The following is a 16,036-nucleotide window of genomic DNA, read 5'->3' on the forward strand; positions in this document are numbered from 1 at the left end:
GATGCATAGGGGCACATGTACCCCAATGTATACAGTAGCACTTTCAACAATCGCCAAATTATGGAAAGAGCCTAAAAGTCCATCACCCGACGAATGGAGAAAGAAGATGTAGTTTATATATACAGTAGAATACTACTTGGCAATGAGAAAGAGTGAAATCTGGTCATTTGCAACAACGTGGGTGGAACTGGAGGGTATTATGCGAAGTGAAAATAAGTCAGGCAGAGAAAGACAGATACCATATGTTTTCACTTATATGTGGATCCTGAGAAACTTGACAGGAGACCATGGGTGGGGGGGGGGGGACGGGGGAAAATAAGTTACAGAGAGGGAGGGAGGCAAACAATAAGAGACTCATAAACACTGAGAATAAACTAAGGGTTGATAGGAGGTGGGGGAGAGGGGAAAGTGGGTGATGGGCATTGAGAAGGGCACCTGTTGGGATGAGCACTGGGTGTTGTATGGAAACCAATTTGACAATAGATTATATTTAGTTAAAAAAATTACAAAATCAGCATCAAGGGATCCGTTGCATTTCTAAAAAATAACAATGAAACAGCTGAAAAAGAAATATAAGGAAAAAATCCCCTTCCCCAAAACACCAAAAAGAACAAAATACTTTGGAATAAATTTAATCAAGGACTTTCTGAAAGATAGGTACAGTAAAAACTACAAGACTGGTAAAAGAAACAGCAGGGACACAAACAAATGGGAAGATACCCCGTTGTTTATGGATTCGAAAAATTAGTATCATTAAATATCCACATTACCTGAAACCACCCACAGAGTCAATGCAATCCTTGTCAAAATTCCAATGGCCTTTTTCACAGAAATAGGAAAAGCATTCCTCAAATGTGTAAGGAACAAAAAAGACCCCAAATAGCCAAAGCAATCCTAAGAAAGAAGAACAAATCTGGAAGCATCACACTTGCTGGTGTTAAACTATTACAAAGTTATGGTAATAAAAACCGTATGAAGTTGCACAAAAATAAACACAAAGATGAATGAAACAGAATCAAGAACCCAGAAATAAACCCATGCATAAAGTCAACTAAAAACCCATGCATAAAGTCTCTTTGTTAAGAGACCCAAGAATACTCAAAAGAGAAAAGGTAATCTCTTCAATACATGATGCTGAGAAAACTGGATATTAACATGCAAAAGAAGAAAACTGTGCCTCTACCTTACACCACTCACAAAAGTCAACCCAAACGCAAATAAAGACTTCTATATAAAATCTTAAATCATAAAAGTCCTAGAAGAAAACATGGGATAAAACCTCCGTATTTCAGACGGACCCAGTCCTGGCAATGAAACCATTGGAATAAAGGGATGACCTACCTGACATATTTTTCTCATGTTATATTATTTATTTTTGACAGTGACAGAGACAGAGCACAAGCAGGGGAGGGGCAGAGAGAGAGGGAGACACAGAATATGAAGCAGGTTCCAGGCTCTGAGCTGTTAGCACAGAGCCTGACGCAAGGCTCAAGCTCATGAAGTGCAAGATCATGACCTGAGCCGAAGTTGGGTGCTTAACCAACTGAGCCACCCAGGTGCCCCGACATATTTGAAATTCTGAAATACACTGCTAAATCATCTTTCAGAAAGGGGTTACCAATTTCACCCAGCCACAGTGTCTAAGAATGTCATTTTCCTCACATTTCCTAACTTTGGTTTTTTTTTTAATAAAATATTTATCACTATGACTGCAAAAAACGGTATCTCATTGGTATTCACATTTTTCTCATTAGCATGTAGGATGAAATATCTCCACGAAAAATAGGAAAATTGTTCATCATGAACATTAGCTCAAACTAGAAAAGTTTGTTGCATAGGAAAATAACAATTACCTACTATTTAAATATTGCTATATAGGCTTACCTATCAGAATCTTTATTTTCTGTAATAGGCAATTGATGGTTATCAGTTTTTCCATTCTGTCTTTGTGGAATTAATCCAGCAGCCGCAGCATCATGTATGTTTTCTGATACTTCCATGTCACTTCCTCTGTGCTTTTTTTCTTCAACCTTTAATGGAACTTGATACTAAAGGTAATTGTTACTTTAGTCAATAAAAAGTTTTTTCATTCATTTTATCAGTTGGCACTTAGTTTGTCATAAATTCAATGGAGGAAAATATTCTGTGGTTACTTTATCATTACAAGTAATTGTAATTTTTATAAACTCTGCTTCATTTCTGTTGGAATTAAAAACAAAGCAGAAGTTACCAAAATTTCTAAAAGGGCTTTCTTAATTTTGTACTCTTATTCATATCCACACTTTGCTACCAAGAATTCCCCACCCACCCCCACCCCATCTGACCAAGAGATACAAAGAAATAAAAAGACAAGAGACAAAATTTATCTTTTTCTATCCTTACCACCTGGGTTTTACACAACAGCCAGATTTAAAACATGTGACATGGAGGTGCTCCAGTAACAAAACCAGGAAGCTTTCCTCTTTCTGCACGGAGCTATTCTTTCCCTGACTGCCTTTTACACTTCTTTTTCTTTTGGATCCTAAGGTTCTCAAAAAAAGTGACAGTGTCCCCTAAAATTTATGAACCAAAGTTTGCCACAACACAAAAGGAACAAAGTGAAATGGACGTTAGGGTGGAATTCTGGGAAATTAGTAATGCTCTCCGAATCTCACATTCAATAACCATAAAACTTTATAGGGAGAGGGTATAAAAGTAATGATCACCTTTAATCCCATTTGCTACTGATAACACGAGTAAAACTCAAAAAGGTTAAATGATTTGTCCCAAGTTCCTAAAGTGGCATTACCTAGCATTTTATGGCACCAAAAGAGATGATACGATTCTTGAATGCTGAATCAGAGAAATGACCACAAATTCATTAAATTAATCAGATGCATGAAAAGTGTGACTTTGGCACAGTAAATTAATACCTTGATAGGGGACGAGGAGATTAGCTACTTATTCTTTTAAAGGAGGGTATCTCTAGATTTTGTCTATTTCTAAAGTCCACACATCTCAAAATTCAGTTTTCTCCCTTGGAGTTAAATACTGAAGGTTTGTGGAAGGCTTATGCTACCTACATGGTAAAAATCATACAAGCCAGGGGCGCCTGGGTGGCTCGGTCGGTTGAGCGTCCGACTTCAGCTCAGGTCATGATCTCGCAGTTCGTGAGTTCGAGCCCCGCGTCGGGCTCTGTGCTGACAGCTTGGAGCCTGGAGCCTGTTTCCGATTCTGTGTCTCCCTCTCTCTCTCTCTCTCTCTGACCCTCCCCGGTCATGCTCTGTCTCAAAAATAAATAAACGTTTAAAAAAAATCATACAGGCCAAAAGGTATCATACTTTATTGAACATAAAGTGAAGGTTTGAATCAACAGAAACATCTGAGAATGATGACTAAAAAATGTGGAAAAAGGGGTGACAATACAAATAGCTGTTATTAAGCCTATCTCAAAGGGGTCATGTTGAAATTCTAAGTTCCAAGATTGTGAGTAAAGCAGACAAGACTGCCTATATTTGTGGGGAATAAGCTTAGGAATTCCCTGAGCCTGCACTGATGGGTTAACCAGGTGTAAAAAATTACAAAGCCATAGGATGCTCACACCCAAGTTTGGGTAAACAAGATTAGGTATCTAGGTATAGAGAGGGTGGGGCAAAGGCTCCAGGACAAAGGTGTGTGAGGTAAACAAGATTAGATATTCAGGAGGACACACTCCCCAATTTAGTACTATGGCAGAAAGCTGCTTTCACAGGAAGGAAGGACCAAATTAGGTAAACAAGTAAATAGGGCTATAGGCTGTAGGCTGCAGGGTGAAGATGCCCAGAGGGGAGTAATTAGCAAAAGAAAGGTGCCTTATGGATCCTGAGGTAGCATCTGTCTTCTCCCCTAGACTAGTTAAGATAAACAGAGAAGGTGCCTCAGGTCAGCTGTTAACAACCATTTGCCAGGGGCCAGGATTTTGTTTTATATTGACCCAAACCCCTAACACCCTATATCTTCAAACCCCCTTTCCCTCATGCCCATGAGTTCATGTTCACAGATTGACTGTCTCTTTGTGCACGTCCATCACCATGTTTGGAAGCCTTCTGATCCTAATAAAAACAGAGCAAGGACCCTTAATCCTGCCTCATGTGTTCTCCGGGACATTAGCTGTCTCTCCCATTGTAATCCTGCATCCCGCTGCTGTCTTGCTAGACAAGCAAGAACCCTAGACCCAGAGTCTACAGACACATACTGAAGCAATACATAGATTGCTTTAGCTAGGAACATTTGTTTATATTCCTTCTCTTAGTTATTGCTTCTTTCCCATTTTATTGTTTATGGAAATGCAATTTATATTTAAGTCAATATATTTTTAAGAAACCTGGAGATTATTGTTTTTTAAGCAGTTTCCTTATGGTTATTCTGGTTCATGAGGTCACATGGTACTTATATAGCTAAGTTAGTTTCCCAGTTCATATACATAAGAATCATTCATAAGAATGTTTTCCTGAACTCCTATTTGTTAGATAGCAGAATAATCTATTTCCAGACACAATTACTTATTTAGACAATTCCATTTTATACAACTCTTGTTCTCTTGAGTGGAAAATCAGAATGGATCAGATAATTGCTAAAGAGAAAAAACAAGAGTAACAGCAAGGCAGACCTCTATCTCTTTTGGAAGTTGAACTTTCTTTCCAAAGACAGGAACTCTACTTGAGACATGCCTATCTCATTCTTAAACCTTTGCATATCTTGATGTAATTCTTCACTTAGATATACTTCAGATGCTGGAAAACTAGATGCTGAAGAAGAACTCACAATTTCTAATTCAGAATCAATACTTTTATAGTTAGGAGTACTGTCATTATCTGCATATAAAGGCTTCTGGAAAAAAGTCTTGTACTGGTTTTGTTTTCTCGTGTTTGTGACAGCAAAAATATCATGACTTTTTGTTTGAACCATGTGTTTCATCACATCGCAGCAGGCAAGCCACAAATCAAAAAGGCTCTCTGAATCACTAGACTGAGGTCTAATTTACAATCGGTGGTATTTTGGTCCATATTTTTTGCCATTTGCATGTCAAACTCTTGGCCTTCTTTCACTTTAAATGTAACTAGTGGTTTCCTTGCTTTTTTATTTTCTATATCATTTTAAAAATCCTCATTGTTGTTAAAAAGATGCTCAATGTCTGGTTTGTTCTCATTTTCATAGTCTGATTTACTTTCTTTCTTTCTTTAGTATGAAATTTATTGTCAAATTGGTTTCCATGCAACACCCAGTGTTCATCCCAACAGGTGCCCTCCTCAATGCCCATCACCCAGCCTCCCCTCCCTCCCATCCCCCATCAATCCTCAATTTATTCTCAGTTTGTAAGAGTCTCTTATGGTTTGGCTCTCTCCCTCTCTAAGGTTTTTTTGTTTTGTTTTGTTTTGTTTTCACTTCCCCTCCCCCATGGTCTTCTGTTAAGTTTCTCAGGATCCACAAAAGAGTGAAACCATATGGTATCTGTCTTTCTCTGTATGACTTCTTTCACTTAGCATCACACTCTCCAGTTCCATCCACGTTGCTACAAAAGGCCATATTTCATTCTTTCTCACGGCCAAGTAGTATTCCATTGTGTATATAAAACACAATTTCTTTATCCATTTGTCAGGTGATGGACATTTAGACTCTTTCCATAAATTTGGCGATTGTTGAAAGTGCTGCTATAAACATTGGGGTACAAGTGCCCCTACGCATCAGCACTCCTGTATCCCTTGGGTAAATTCCCAGCAGTGCTATTGCTGGGTCAAAGGGTAGATCTATTTTTCATGTTTTGAGGAACCTCCACACTGTTTTCCAGAGTGGCTGCACCAGTTTGCATTCCCACCAACAGTGCAAGAGGGTTCTTGTTTCTCCACATCCTCGCCAGGATCCATAGTCTCCCGATTTGTTCATTTACCCACTCTTGACTGGTGTGAGGTGATATCTCAGTGTGGTTTTGATTTATATGCCCCTGATGATTTGCTTTCTTTTAAAGAAAGCTTAGAAGATGACTGACAAGCACATTCTGGGGACCCAGAGTATGAATAAGAGAGAATGACATTTTCAAGACTAGGCTCTTTTTGTTCAGGAAATGCCTGAAATACTACCGAGACAGACGCTCTAAATGCAACTTCTTCCTCACAATCAACTACAGTATTTGTCCAATTCAAAGGTATTTCCTTTCAGTTGGTTCCTTCTTAGAGTGACCCCATGGTGGTTCTTCAAGAAGAGTAGGAATGCTGTATTATTAACAAATTTCAACAACTTCAGCTTTCATTCGCTGCTGATGAGTTTTAAGCTATTTTTCCAGTCTAATTTGTCTTATTTGATCCACATTTCCTCAAAGTTTTGCATAGAAGCATGTCTTAAATATACAGATATATCATGCTCCCTATCACATTCCTTATTCATTGCTGGTCTTGAGTCATTTTTTGCAGTTGCAAAAACGGATGGTTAATTTCCTTGTTTTGATTGTCACATGTCTTTTCTGCCAGGATACATGTTGTAAAAACACCTTATCCTTAAGTAATCAAGTATGGACAAAGAAAAATGAGAAAATAATTACAATTTAACTGTTAACTTTCTTAACCTATGTTTAGCTGTTCCCAAGTCACTGGATTGTAACTTCCTGTAAGAAGTGAAAACTAACTTGCCTTAGCCTAAGGCAGAAGAAAATATGACTCATAAAATTAACCTTGTCAGTTTTTGGAACTAAAAAATTCATTACGTGTTAAATCGACCAAAAAAGAAGTTAGATGATTTTTAATGTCACAAACCTAAAAACCGTTTAGCTTACCATCCCTTATAACGAGCACTAAAGTGCATTTGAGTACTTTTTAAAGATTAATAACTAGAGAATTGGAAAACTTTAAACTAGTAGCAGCCAAATCAATTAATATCAAAGAGAAAGAAATATGCTGGCAGTGTGAATCGGCTTAAGATTCTCTCTCTCCCCTGCCCTCACCGACCCACGTGCTCTGTCCTCCCTCTGTTAAAAGAAACAATTAAAAGAGAAAGAAATCATAAGGAACAGAAAATACATTTACAGGATAGTACTCTATTTATTGAAAAATATCTGTGTGTAAGTGGACTCCCACGGTACAAACCCACCTGGTTCAAGGGTCAACTGTACACCTGTATGATGTCTCCACTAAGAGATTACCGGAACTTAACATAGCGCCAAATTAGAAAATCAAAACCCCGTTCCTACTTTCCCATTCTTTTCTGGACACTATGGCCATTTTATTGGCCTTCAGACATCTTCACATTTAAAACAAGTATTTTCTTGGGGGGCCTGGGTGACTTAGTCGATTAGGCGCCCAACTTTGGCTCAGGTCATGTTCTCAATTTCATGAGTTCGAGTCCTGCATTGGGCTCCTTGCTCTCAGTGCAGAGCCTGCTTTGGATGTTCTGTCCCCCCACCCCCCTCTCAACAATAAACAAACATTCACCAAACAAAGTATCCTCAATATATAGTAAGTCACTAAAAGCCACTGTGATCATTTTGTCTTCTATTTCTATAGCACGCTTTACAGTTTACAAAACGTTGCCACATTTGTTCATTCCACATAACCAAGAGGTGGGTATTAGTGCCATGTTTAGGAACGAGGTCATTGACATTCAAGCAAGTTTTTCCAAGATCCCACAGCTAGGAAGTGACGGAACCAAGATGCTAGCATGTCTTTTGATTTCAGATACAGTGCTTGTAGCATTGTGCAGCAGCTGCCTGAGCCTAAGAGATCAGGACCTTTTCACCTCCTTCCCTAGTTGTCACCTTAGAATACGTCATCATTACTTTAACTATATTACTACAAGTAGGACTGCGAAGTTATTTTAATTATCCAAAATGGGTTTTACTTATTGAAGCACCACTAAACCAAACTGTGGTCATCATAATCCCAATGTTCCTTGTAGATCTACTTGACAATCCAAATATATTATTATCAAGTCCCAGGCCTTATCTTTGGAAGGTTCAAGTGGTAAACACCATAATCCAAACTCTTTCTGGATGTCAGTAGGAGTTTGACACATCCGTATACACCACAGGATCATACACCTGGCCATAGGTTGACCTAGAATAATTCTTTAGTGTTTCAGATAACTTAACTCCAAAACCCAAACTCATTCCCTCCAAGCCTTCGTTTTCTGCACTAATACTACACAACTTTCATTATGTCTGCAAATTGGCAGAACCCTACTATGTTGTGTGGTCATAATTAACACATAATTATTTTATCACATATAGGAAAACATACAAGGAAATCGATTCTGTGGGCAAATGCAGAGATGAGAGAGTGAAGTCAAAGCATCTCTTGGACGTTTTAACATCACTCCATGCTTATACTTAAAAATAAGAAGAAGACAGTACCTCAGGAAGAGAAGGTGATTCTACATCTTCCTCTTCTCCTAGTTCTAATGCTAACATCATATCTAGAGAATACGGTCACAGATAAATTAATGAAAACATGTGTTACTATGAATTTTAAACACATACACAAGTCTATCTCCATTCATGAATATTTCAATAAAATAAAAGCAATAGCAGAAAAGATGTTCAGGGGGTTCAACATTTTCCAGAAGTAAAAGGGGGTCGTACTTGGGATACTTATAAAGAAAGATAGCAAGAGAAAAATATCTTCACGAATAAAGGATAATATATTTGGATCTACATACTTTCAGATTTTTCTCGTACTAGCATTTAATCATAGGAAAACAACTCACAGAGATTCACTAGCTTACCACTTCTGTCATTTTCAGGCACTCCACCAGCAGAAGTCAAACTGCCATTAACTGTTTGCTTTGGTGGCACATTTTCAATAATACCAACACCATCTTCCTTTGCTTCCATTGCTGACTTTGCTGTTCCTTCCTAGAAAAAAAGCACAAAACAAAAACCCAACTTCAGAAAAATATCACATGAATTCATTTGGTCACACACTCACCCAGTCAGACAGACAGGCACATACTGTATCTGTCAAGTCATAGCCACGATCCGTAGCAGAGCTGGAAATAGAAATCAAAGACAGAGTCTGTTCTATATGCTAGTAGCGGTAGAGATGCATGAAAACAGGTAAGGACAGAAAAATACCATCCACTAGTTCTACAAGGGAAGTGAATAACATACAGTGAACGCACAAAGGAGGAAACACTTACAGTTGGGAAGCTCAGCAAACGCTGGGAAGATAGGGCTGTATCTTAAAAGACACACAAAGTGCACAGGGAGGGTGTGAAGGACATTCTAGAAGGAGCAACAGGATCAAGTATGAAATAATATAGTTAAGTGACAACACCTATGCGATATGGCAAAACTGGACAGAGTTATTGGCAATGGGATAGATAGAGATTACTGGAACATGAGGACGAAACCAAAAAAAAAAAAAGGGGGGGAGCAGTGTTATGCTAGAACATGAATTTTCTCCTTCAGATAATGGGGATCCATTGAATAAGCAGAAGAATGACATTGTCACAAGTATATTTGAGAAAGGTCACTCTGGAAGCAATGTAGGAGGAATGTAAAGGAAGCAAAACCAGAAGAGTACTGCAAAATTATAGGTGAGAGAGTGAATTACAGGAATAACATATGAAAAATGGTAAGCAGGTACAAACTATCGAATGTGGTGAGTGACAGCATGCGGTCATTTCAGGGAAGTTCGGAGTCCAGGACTTTTCCTGTTTCAGGGATGCTATTTATCAGACTAGGGAACGCAAATGACAGAGCAGATTACAAAGAGTCAGGAAAGAGGAAAGGGAAAGCATCAGAAACAATGTCTTTAAACTAGGGCATATTAAATTTAAAGTACCCAGGGGACGTAGGAAGAACATATTAGGGCCGCCTGAATGCCTCAGTCAGTTAGCACCTGACTCTTGATTTTGGCTCCGGGCATGATCTCACAGTTCATGGGTTCAAGCCCCCCATCTGGTTCTGCGCTGACAGTGCAGGGTCTGCTTGGGATTTTCTCTCTCTCCCTCTGTCTCTCTGCCCCTCCCCACTGGTGCTCTCTCTGTCTCTCTCTCCAATTAATAAATGAATAAACTTTAAAAAAAGAAAAGACAGAAAATTCAGATCAATACAGTTCAAGTAAGAAAAAAGCCCATCATAAATATCTAGAAAACATATTAAACTGATATAATGCAAACCTACACAGAACTCTGAAGTTGTGAAAAGGAAAGTAAAAGGAGGCGGGAGGAGTTAAGATGGCAGCGGAGGGGGATCAGAATTTCCCTTGTCCCTCAAACACAGCAGTATTGAGGTCACAACACTCGGAATACCAGGAGTACAGGCTGCAGAGGGACAGAAAAATCTCCACAGGTGCAAACAGACAGCTTGGCGGGACAGAAGGGTGTGTATGCGAATTGGGAGACATAAAATGGGCAGCACAGGCATGGAGTGGGGGAAGCCCTTTGGTGGAGAAACCAAAGGAAGATAGAGAGAGGGGCTGCGGGAAGTGCATTTGGATATGAGAAAACCTGTCTGGACCACAGACCAAGGAGAGGTCCAGAGAGCCAGTTTCTACTTTGCAAAACAGCCTTAGAGGCTAAAAACCAGAATTTTCAAGGTTGCCAGACTTTCTCTAGAAAAGAGCTACCACCTCCCATGCCTGGTGGGGAGGGAGCCGCCCCTAGGCTTGGTAGCAATCTCAGGGCTACACTGGGAGAGAACACCTTGAGTATGGTGGAAAGGGGAGGTATTGCCCTGTCCAAGGGGAAAAGACCCTGCAGGCACGAGCCAGAGGCCCTCTGTCCACTGCGCAGAGTGGCGCTACTCCAGAACGAGGTCCGAGCAAAGCGGGATCCTACAGGGTTTTGAATCCCAACTCAGTACTCAGGGAGCACAGGAGACTGTGCAGCCAGGCAAGCCGGCCCCCCAGGCTATTCCGTGAGGACGGCCTGAACAGTGAGTTTTGAGACACCTCGTGTGGGCAGGAGAGATTGGGGTGTCGCCATTTCTCTCCCCATGACCTACATCGTGGGGCTTCAGGGAACGGACAGTGAGCCTCGGTGGAGGCAGGCCCATTACACCAAACCCTGCCTCTCTGTGCCTGGTAACTGCTTCTCTATGGGAGTGAGACTGACACTGATGGGACCAGACAGCCCCTCCCCTAGACCAGCACAGCCACCAGTCCCAGGCACCAACAGACAACTCTCCTCTGGTTTCGTATCTGAGTTTGTTTGTTTGTTTTCGTTTGAGTTATTATTCTTTTGTCTTTCCTTTTCTTTTTTAATGTTTATTTCTTTATTTTGAGAGAGAGAGTGAGTGATCAAGCAGAAGAGATGCAGAGAGAGGGAGAGAGACAGAATCCGAGCAGGATCCATGCTCACTGCAGATGCTGGTGGGGGTATCGAACCCACCAACAGCGACAACATGACCTGAGCCAAATTCAAGAGTCGGACACTTCATCAAATGAGCCGCCCAGGCGCCCATCTTTTCTTTCCTTTTCTGTCCCTTTCTCCTCTTTTTCCCTTTTTTGTCTTTCTACTCTCCTCTTTCCTCTTCTCCCGTTGGAATCAGCCTAGTAGTCTCGAGTTGATTTTCAGTCAAAGCTAATTATATATATATTTTTTTTCTCTTTGTTCCTCTGTTCTGATTGTTTGTTTGTTTGATCGGGCATTTTCTCCATACCTTTCCAGATCTCCTTCTTCCTTTTCCTCCTTCTCTTTCTGCATTAAGCCCTATAGCTCCTTTGAGTCACTGCCTGGTCTTTTTTTCCACTCCTGTCATTTCTCGCTTTGTTTGGGCTAAGGATTCTTCACCACCCTCTTCTCCTTTTTTCCAGGATTACTTCAACAAACAAATCAAAGCACACCTGGTGGAAGGCCCAAGCCACCACTCCAAGTAGGGAGAAAAGCAGCCAAAGATGCACCAAAAGAGTGCACACAACACACTCCAAAAACATTTGTTTAACTGCCAGGCCCTGGACCGTGTAGGACCCCTTTTTAATATAGTAGTACTCGCAGGTGTGGGACACAGAACAAGCTATTAAAACACATAAAGGGCAGGAATCTGGCCAAAACGACGAAATTGAAGAATTCTCCTCAAAAAAAAATCCAGGACGAAAGGACAGCCAGAGAAGTGCACAAAAGAGACAGAAACAATATATCTGAGCACGTTTTGGGAAGAACACTCATAAGACGCATAGCTGGGCTTGAAACCAAGCATAGAAGACAGCAGACAATCTACTGCTTCAGAGATCAAGGACCTAAAAAATCGTCACGATGAATGCTGAAAATAAAATGTAAACGAGTTACAAAATAAATTGGATGCAGTGACAGCAAGGATGGGAGAAGCAGCAGACAGAATCAGTGAAACAGAAGATAAAATTATGGACAAAGATGAAGCAGAGAAAGGAAAGAAAGGAAATTACTAGACCACGAGGCAGGTACTAGAGATCTAACTGATTCGGTGAGATGAAATAATAGCCACATCATAGGGGTCCCAGAAGAAGAAGAGTGAGAGAAAGGGGCAGAAGGTTTATTTGAACAACTTGTAGCTGAGAACTTCCCTCATCTGGGGAAGGAAACAGGCATCCAAGTCCTGGCGGCACAGAGAATTCCCTTCCAAATCAACAAAACCAGGTCAACACCACGACATGTCAAAGCGAAACCGGAAAAATACAAAGATCAAGAGAGAATTCTGAAAGCAGCTTGGGACAAACGGGGCTTAATCTGCAAGGGAAGACACATAAGGGTAGCAGCAGACCTGTCCAATGAAACTTGGCAGGGCAGAAGGGAGGGGTAGGAAACAGTCAATGTGCTGAATGGGAACATATGCAGCGAAGAATGCTTTCCCCAGCAAGGCTGTCATATGAATAGAAAGAGAGAGAAAGGCTTCCCCAGACAAACAACACCTAATGGAGTTCATAACCACTAAACCAGCCCTGCAGGAGATCCTAAGGGGCGACTCTGTGAGTGGAAAGCAGCAGAGACGACAAAGGACCAGAGGCCTCACCAAAAGCATGAAACCTTCAGATAACACAATGACACTAAATCCATATCTTTAACTAATCACTCTGAATGTCAATGGACTCAATGCCCCAATCAAAAGACACAGGGAATCAGAACGGATAAAACACAAAACAAAACCAAAGAACAAGATCCATCTATATGCTGTCAACAAGACACTGATTTTAGACCCCAGGACACCTCCAGATTCAAAGTGAAGGTGTGGGGAACAACCTATCATGCTACTAGAAGTCAAAAGAAAGCTGGAGTCGCCATACTTCCACCAGACAGACTAGATTTTAAACCAAAGACGGTAGTGACAGATTCAGAAGGGCTTTTTATCATAATTAAGGGGTCTATCCATCAAGAGGACCTAACAATTGCAAACGTTTATGCCCCCAAAGTGAAACGCCCACACATATGAATCGATGAATCACAAACATGAATAAATGTATACATACAAATACCATGATTGTAGACGACTTTAAGACTCCACGCATGGCAATAGGCGGATCGTCAAGGCAGAATATCAGTAAGGAAACACAGATCCTATGTGTCACTGGACCAGATGTATTCAGATATACATACATATATATTGGCCTTAATATATACATTTACACACACGGATATCAACACCGATATATTGAGATCTTTTCATCCAACAGCAGTAGAATGCACATTCTTCTTAAGTGCACATAGAACATTCTCCAGTATAAGTGACATCCTGGGTCACAAAACAGCCCTCCACAAATATAAAAGGACTGAGATCGTACCTTGCATATTTTCACATCACAACAACGAGCACTTGCTCATTCTTTCTCTCTCGCCCTCCTTTTCCAAGAGAAATACAAACATTACAAAAACATTTAGCTCACCTCCTTCCAAGAAAGAGAAGAAAAGAATAATAAACCTTGTGGGGCAATGAGTCATGGATGAAAACCACACACAGACAGAATTCCATAACCAGTATGTTGACAATGGAGTTGACAGAAAGTGATGTACTAAGAGAACAGACACTAAAGAAATGGTTTCTGCAAGGAAATATTAGGGTAGGGGTAAACCATTAAAAAAGAGCATGCTGGGGGGGGACACGTCGGTGGCTCAGTCAGTTCAGCGTCCAACTTCAGCTCATGAGTCATGATCTCACGGTTGTGGGTTTGAGCCCCACATCGAGCTCTGTGTTGACAGCTCGGAGCCTGGAGCCTGCTTTGGATTCTGTGTCTCCCTCTGTCTCTGCCCCTACCCCACTTGCACTCTGTCTGTCTCTCTCTCTCTCTCCAAAATAAATAAACTTAAAAAAAAATACCTTAAAAAGCATGGGGGGAGAAGAAAAAAAAAAGGAAAAAAAAATAAGACATGACCAATCAATCAAGCATGAGCTTAAGACAAGGAAGAAAAGGAAAAATGTGAGCAAAATAAGGTAAGTGGAAACAACATACACTTTTTAACAGGTACATAAGTAGGATTGGGAATATTCTATGAACAATAGTCTCTTTTAAACCTTTTAAACATACATATATAATCTATACATAAAACAGAGGTTTTCATTCACAGTATATCCTTAATAATACTGACTTTTATCACTACAGTTATCTGGTTATATATACTGTAATAAAGAATTTAAGTTTTTTCACTATAAAATAAATTTTTCAATTACTGGCATCTGTTGCTTCCTAAAAGCTGTAAATTATTACTAGACTAAAAGAAGAACAGAAAAAGAAAGGTTCCTAACACAACAACTTTCACTATGGAGAAAGAATTGGGAATGAGTATTCTAGGAAGAAATGTGAACCTTCAAAGGATGCATATAATGGGACACAGATGGGGTTGAAAAAACAAAGGCTGAGGACTTTTTCTCTGCAATTCTAAGCTCACAATGGGAGGATACTAAAAATATACTGCAACCTTCTTTCGTATGTAACTCCTGATTTCCTCAATAGAATTCATTTGCGTTTATACGTATTAAACACCAAAACGGAATATAAACTGACCTTACTTTTTAAATTCACATATTTAATTGTGATATATCACGCGTATTTCATTACTTTTCAAATTCCATTCTACGGAATTCCATTTCCCTACTCCTTTATTCACATTCAACAACTATGACATTGCTTCTTCCAAGCAAGACTTCATTCTAGGAGCTCCAGGAGTCAAACAAGTGTGTTTCCTAACCTCCAGTAGCTTATAATGATTTAGGGGCTTTGAAATGAATATTTAAATAAATATCAGATGTCTGAAACTTTAAATTTTAGAATCTGACACAAGGACTAGGAGGAGATATTTTTAAAAGCTAGAATAGGAAAGATTTCTGAAATTAGAAATTTGACAACTTGGCTATGAAGAGCCTCTGCTCATAGAGCTACTCTTTTCAGCAAAATACGTATTCTTCAGGGAGATGCACCATTTTAACTTACTCTTCATGGAGTTATTTCAAAAATACAGGGAAACACCTTTGTAAGGTAAATGTTGAGAAATAATGTAAACATCTAAGTTTCTACATTTTCTAATATTATTTTAGTCTAAATGTAGAACAAAAGATAGAGACAAAGGAAAATCCTGTATCTCTCTCTCAAAATAAAAATTGCCCAGGGCGGGGGCAACCTACAATAGATAATTGGATCCAATAAAATTTCATTTAGGCATGAGTATTATCAGTCATGTTACTATCACAGCAAGAATCCTTATCCTTAACCAAATATCATATTTCCTCCATTATGGGAAAGCTTTTCCCAATATAATTTGACGGTCATTATATATTTTCCAGCCCATTCTTTCCTCAGCCTCCACCTCTAGGAATTACCAAATTAAAACAAAAGAAAACAAAAAATTCAACGTGTCATGTATCTGTCAAGGGGTTTGTTCTTGCTAACTTTCCATTACACACATAAAATGATGATGCACAGGCTACTCTTAAATTTTCAGAGTAAATAAGGGAGAAAACTAAATTCAGAGCAGGAAAGTGAGTGTCACAGGAGGGTACTTTACCTTGGTACCGAAATCTAAGTCTTGGCTAGCTGATGTAGGCCATGAATCATCAGGACCAGGTTGGTCGGAAAGCCTTTAGAGCAAAAATATACAACAAAAACATGTTCATTTTTTTAAAAAC

At 39.7% G+C, this 16,036-nt stretch overlaps 1 protein-coding gene across 14 annotated transcripts in view; it reads right to left on the reverse strand.

The window, feature by feature from the left end:
• Positions 1–7,484: 7,484 nt before the first annotated feature.
• Positions 7,485–16,036, reverse strand: part of LOC109261232 (ankyrin repeat domain-containing protein 26-like) — a 101,909-nt gene continuing 93,357 nt past the window's right edge. For 5 of the 14 annotated variants that reach the window (XR_008424736.1, XR_008424742.1, XR_008424739.1 and 2 more), the window contains 2 exons: positions 15,916–15,988; positions 7,485–8,857 (listed from right to left, as the gene is read on the reverse strand). Coding sequence is in view for 3 of the 14 variants with exons in the window: in XM_053909480.1 (XP_053765455.1) it covers positions 8,333–8,418; positions 8,728–8,857; positions 15,916–15,988 (289 nt within the window). In the remaining 11 variants the exon portion in view is untranslated. Of the gene's footprint in view, positions 8,858–9,788; positions 10,022–15,915; positions 15,989–16,036 lie in introns of all 14 variants that reach the window. The other 9 variants (XR_008424738.1, XR_008424743.1, XR_008424746.1 and 6 more) reach the window with 3 other exon arrangements.

The sequence above is a fragment of the Panthera pardus genome, unplaced genomic scaffold (assembly GCF_024362965.1).
Source record: "Panthera pardus isolate Hobbes unplaced genomic scaffold, ASM2436296v1 HiC_scaffold_21, whole genome shotgun sequence".
In the NCBI taxonomy this organism is placed as follows: Eukaryota; Metazoa; Chordata; class Mammalia; order Carnivora; family Felidae; genus Panthera; species Panthera pardus.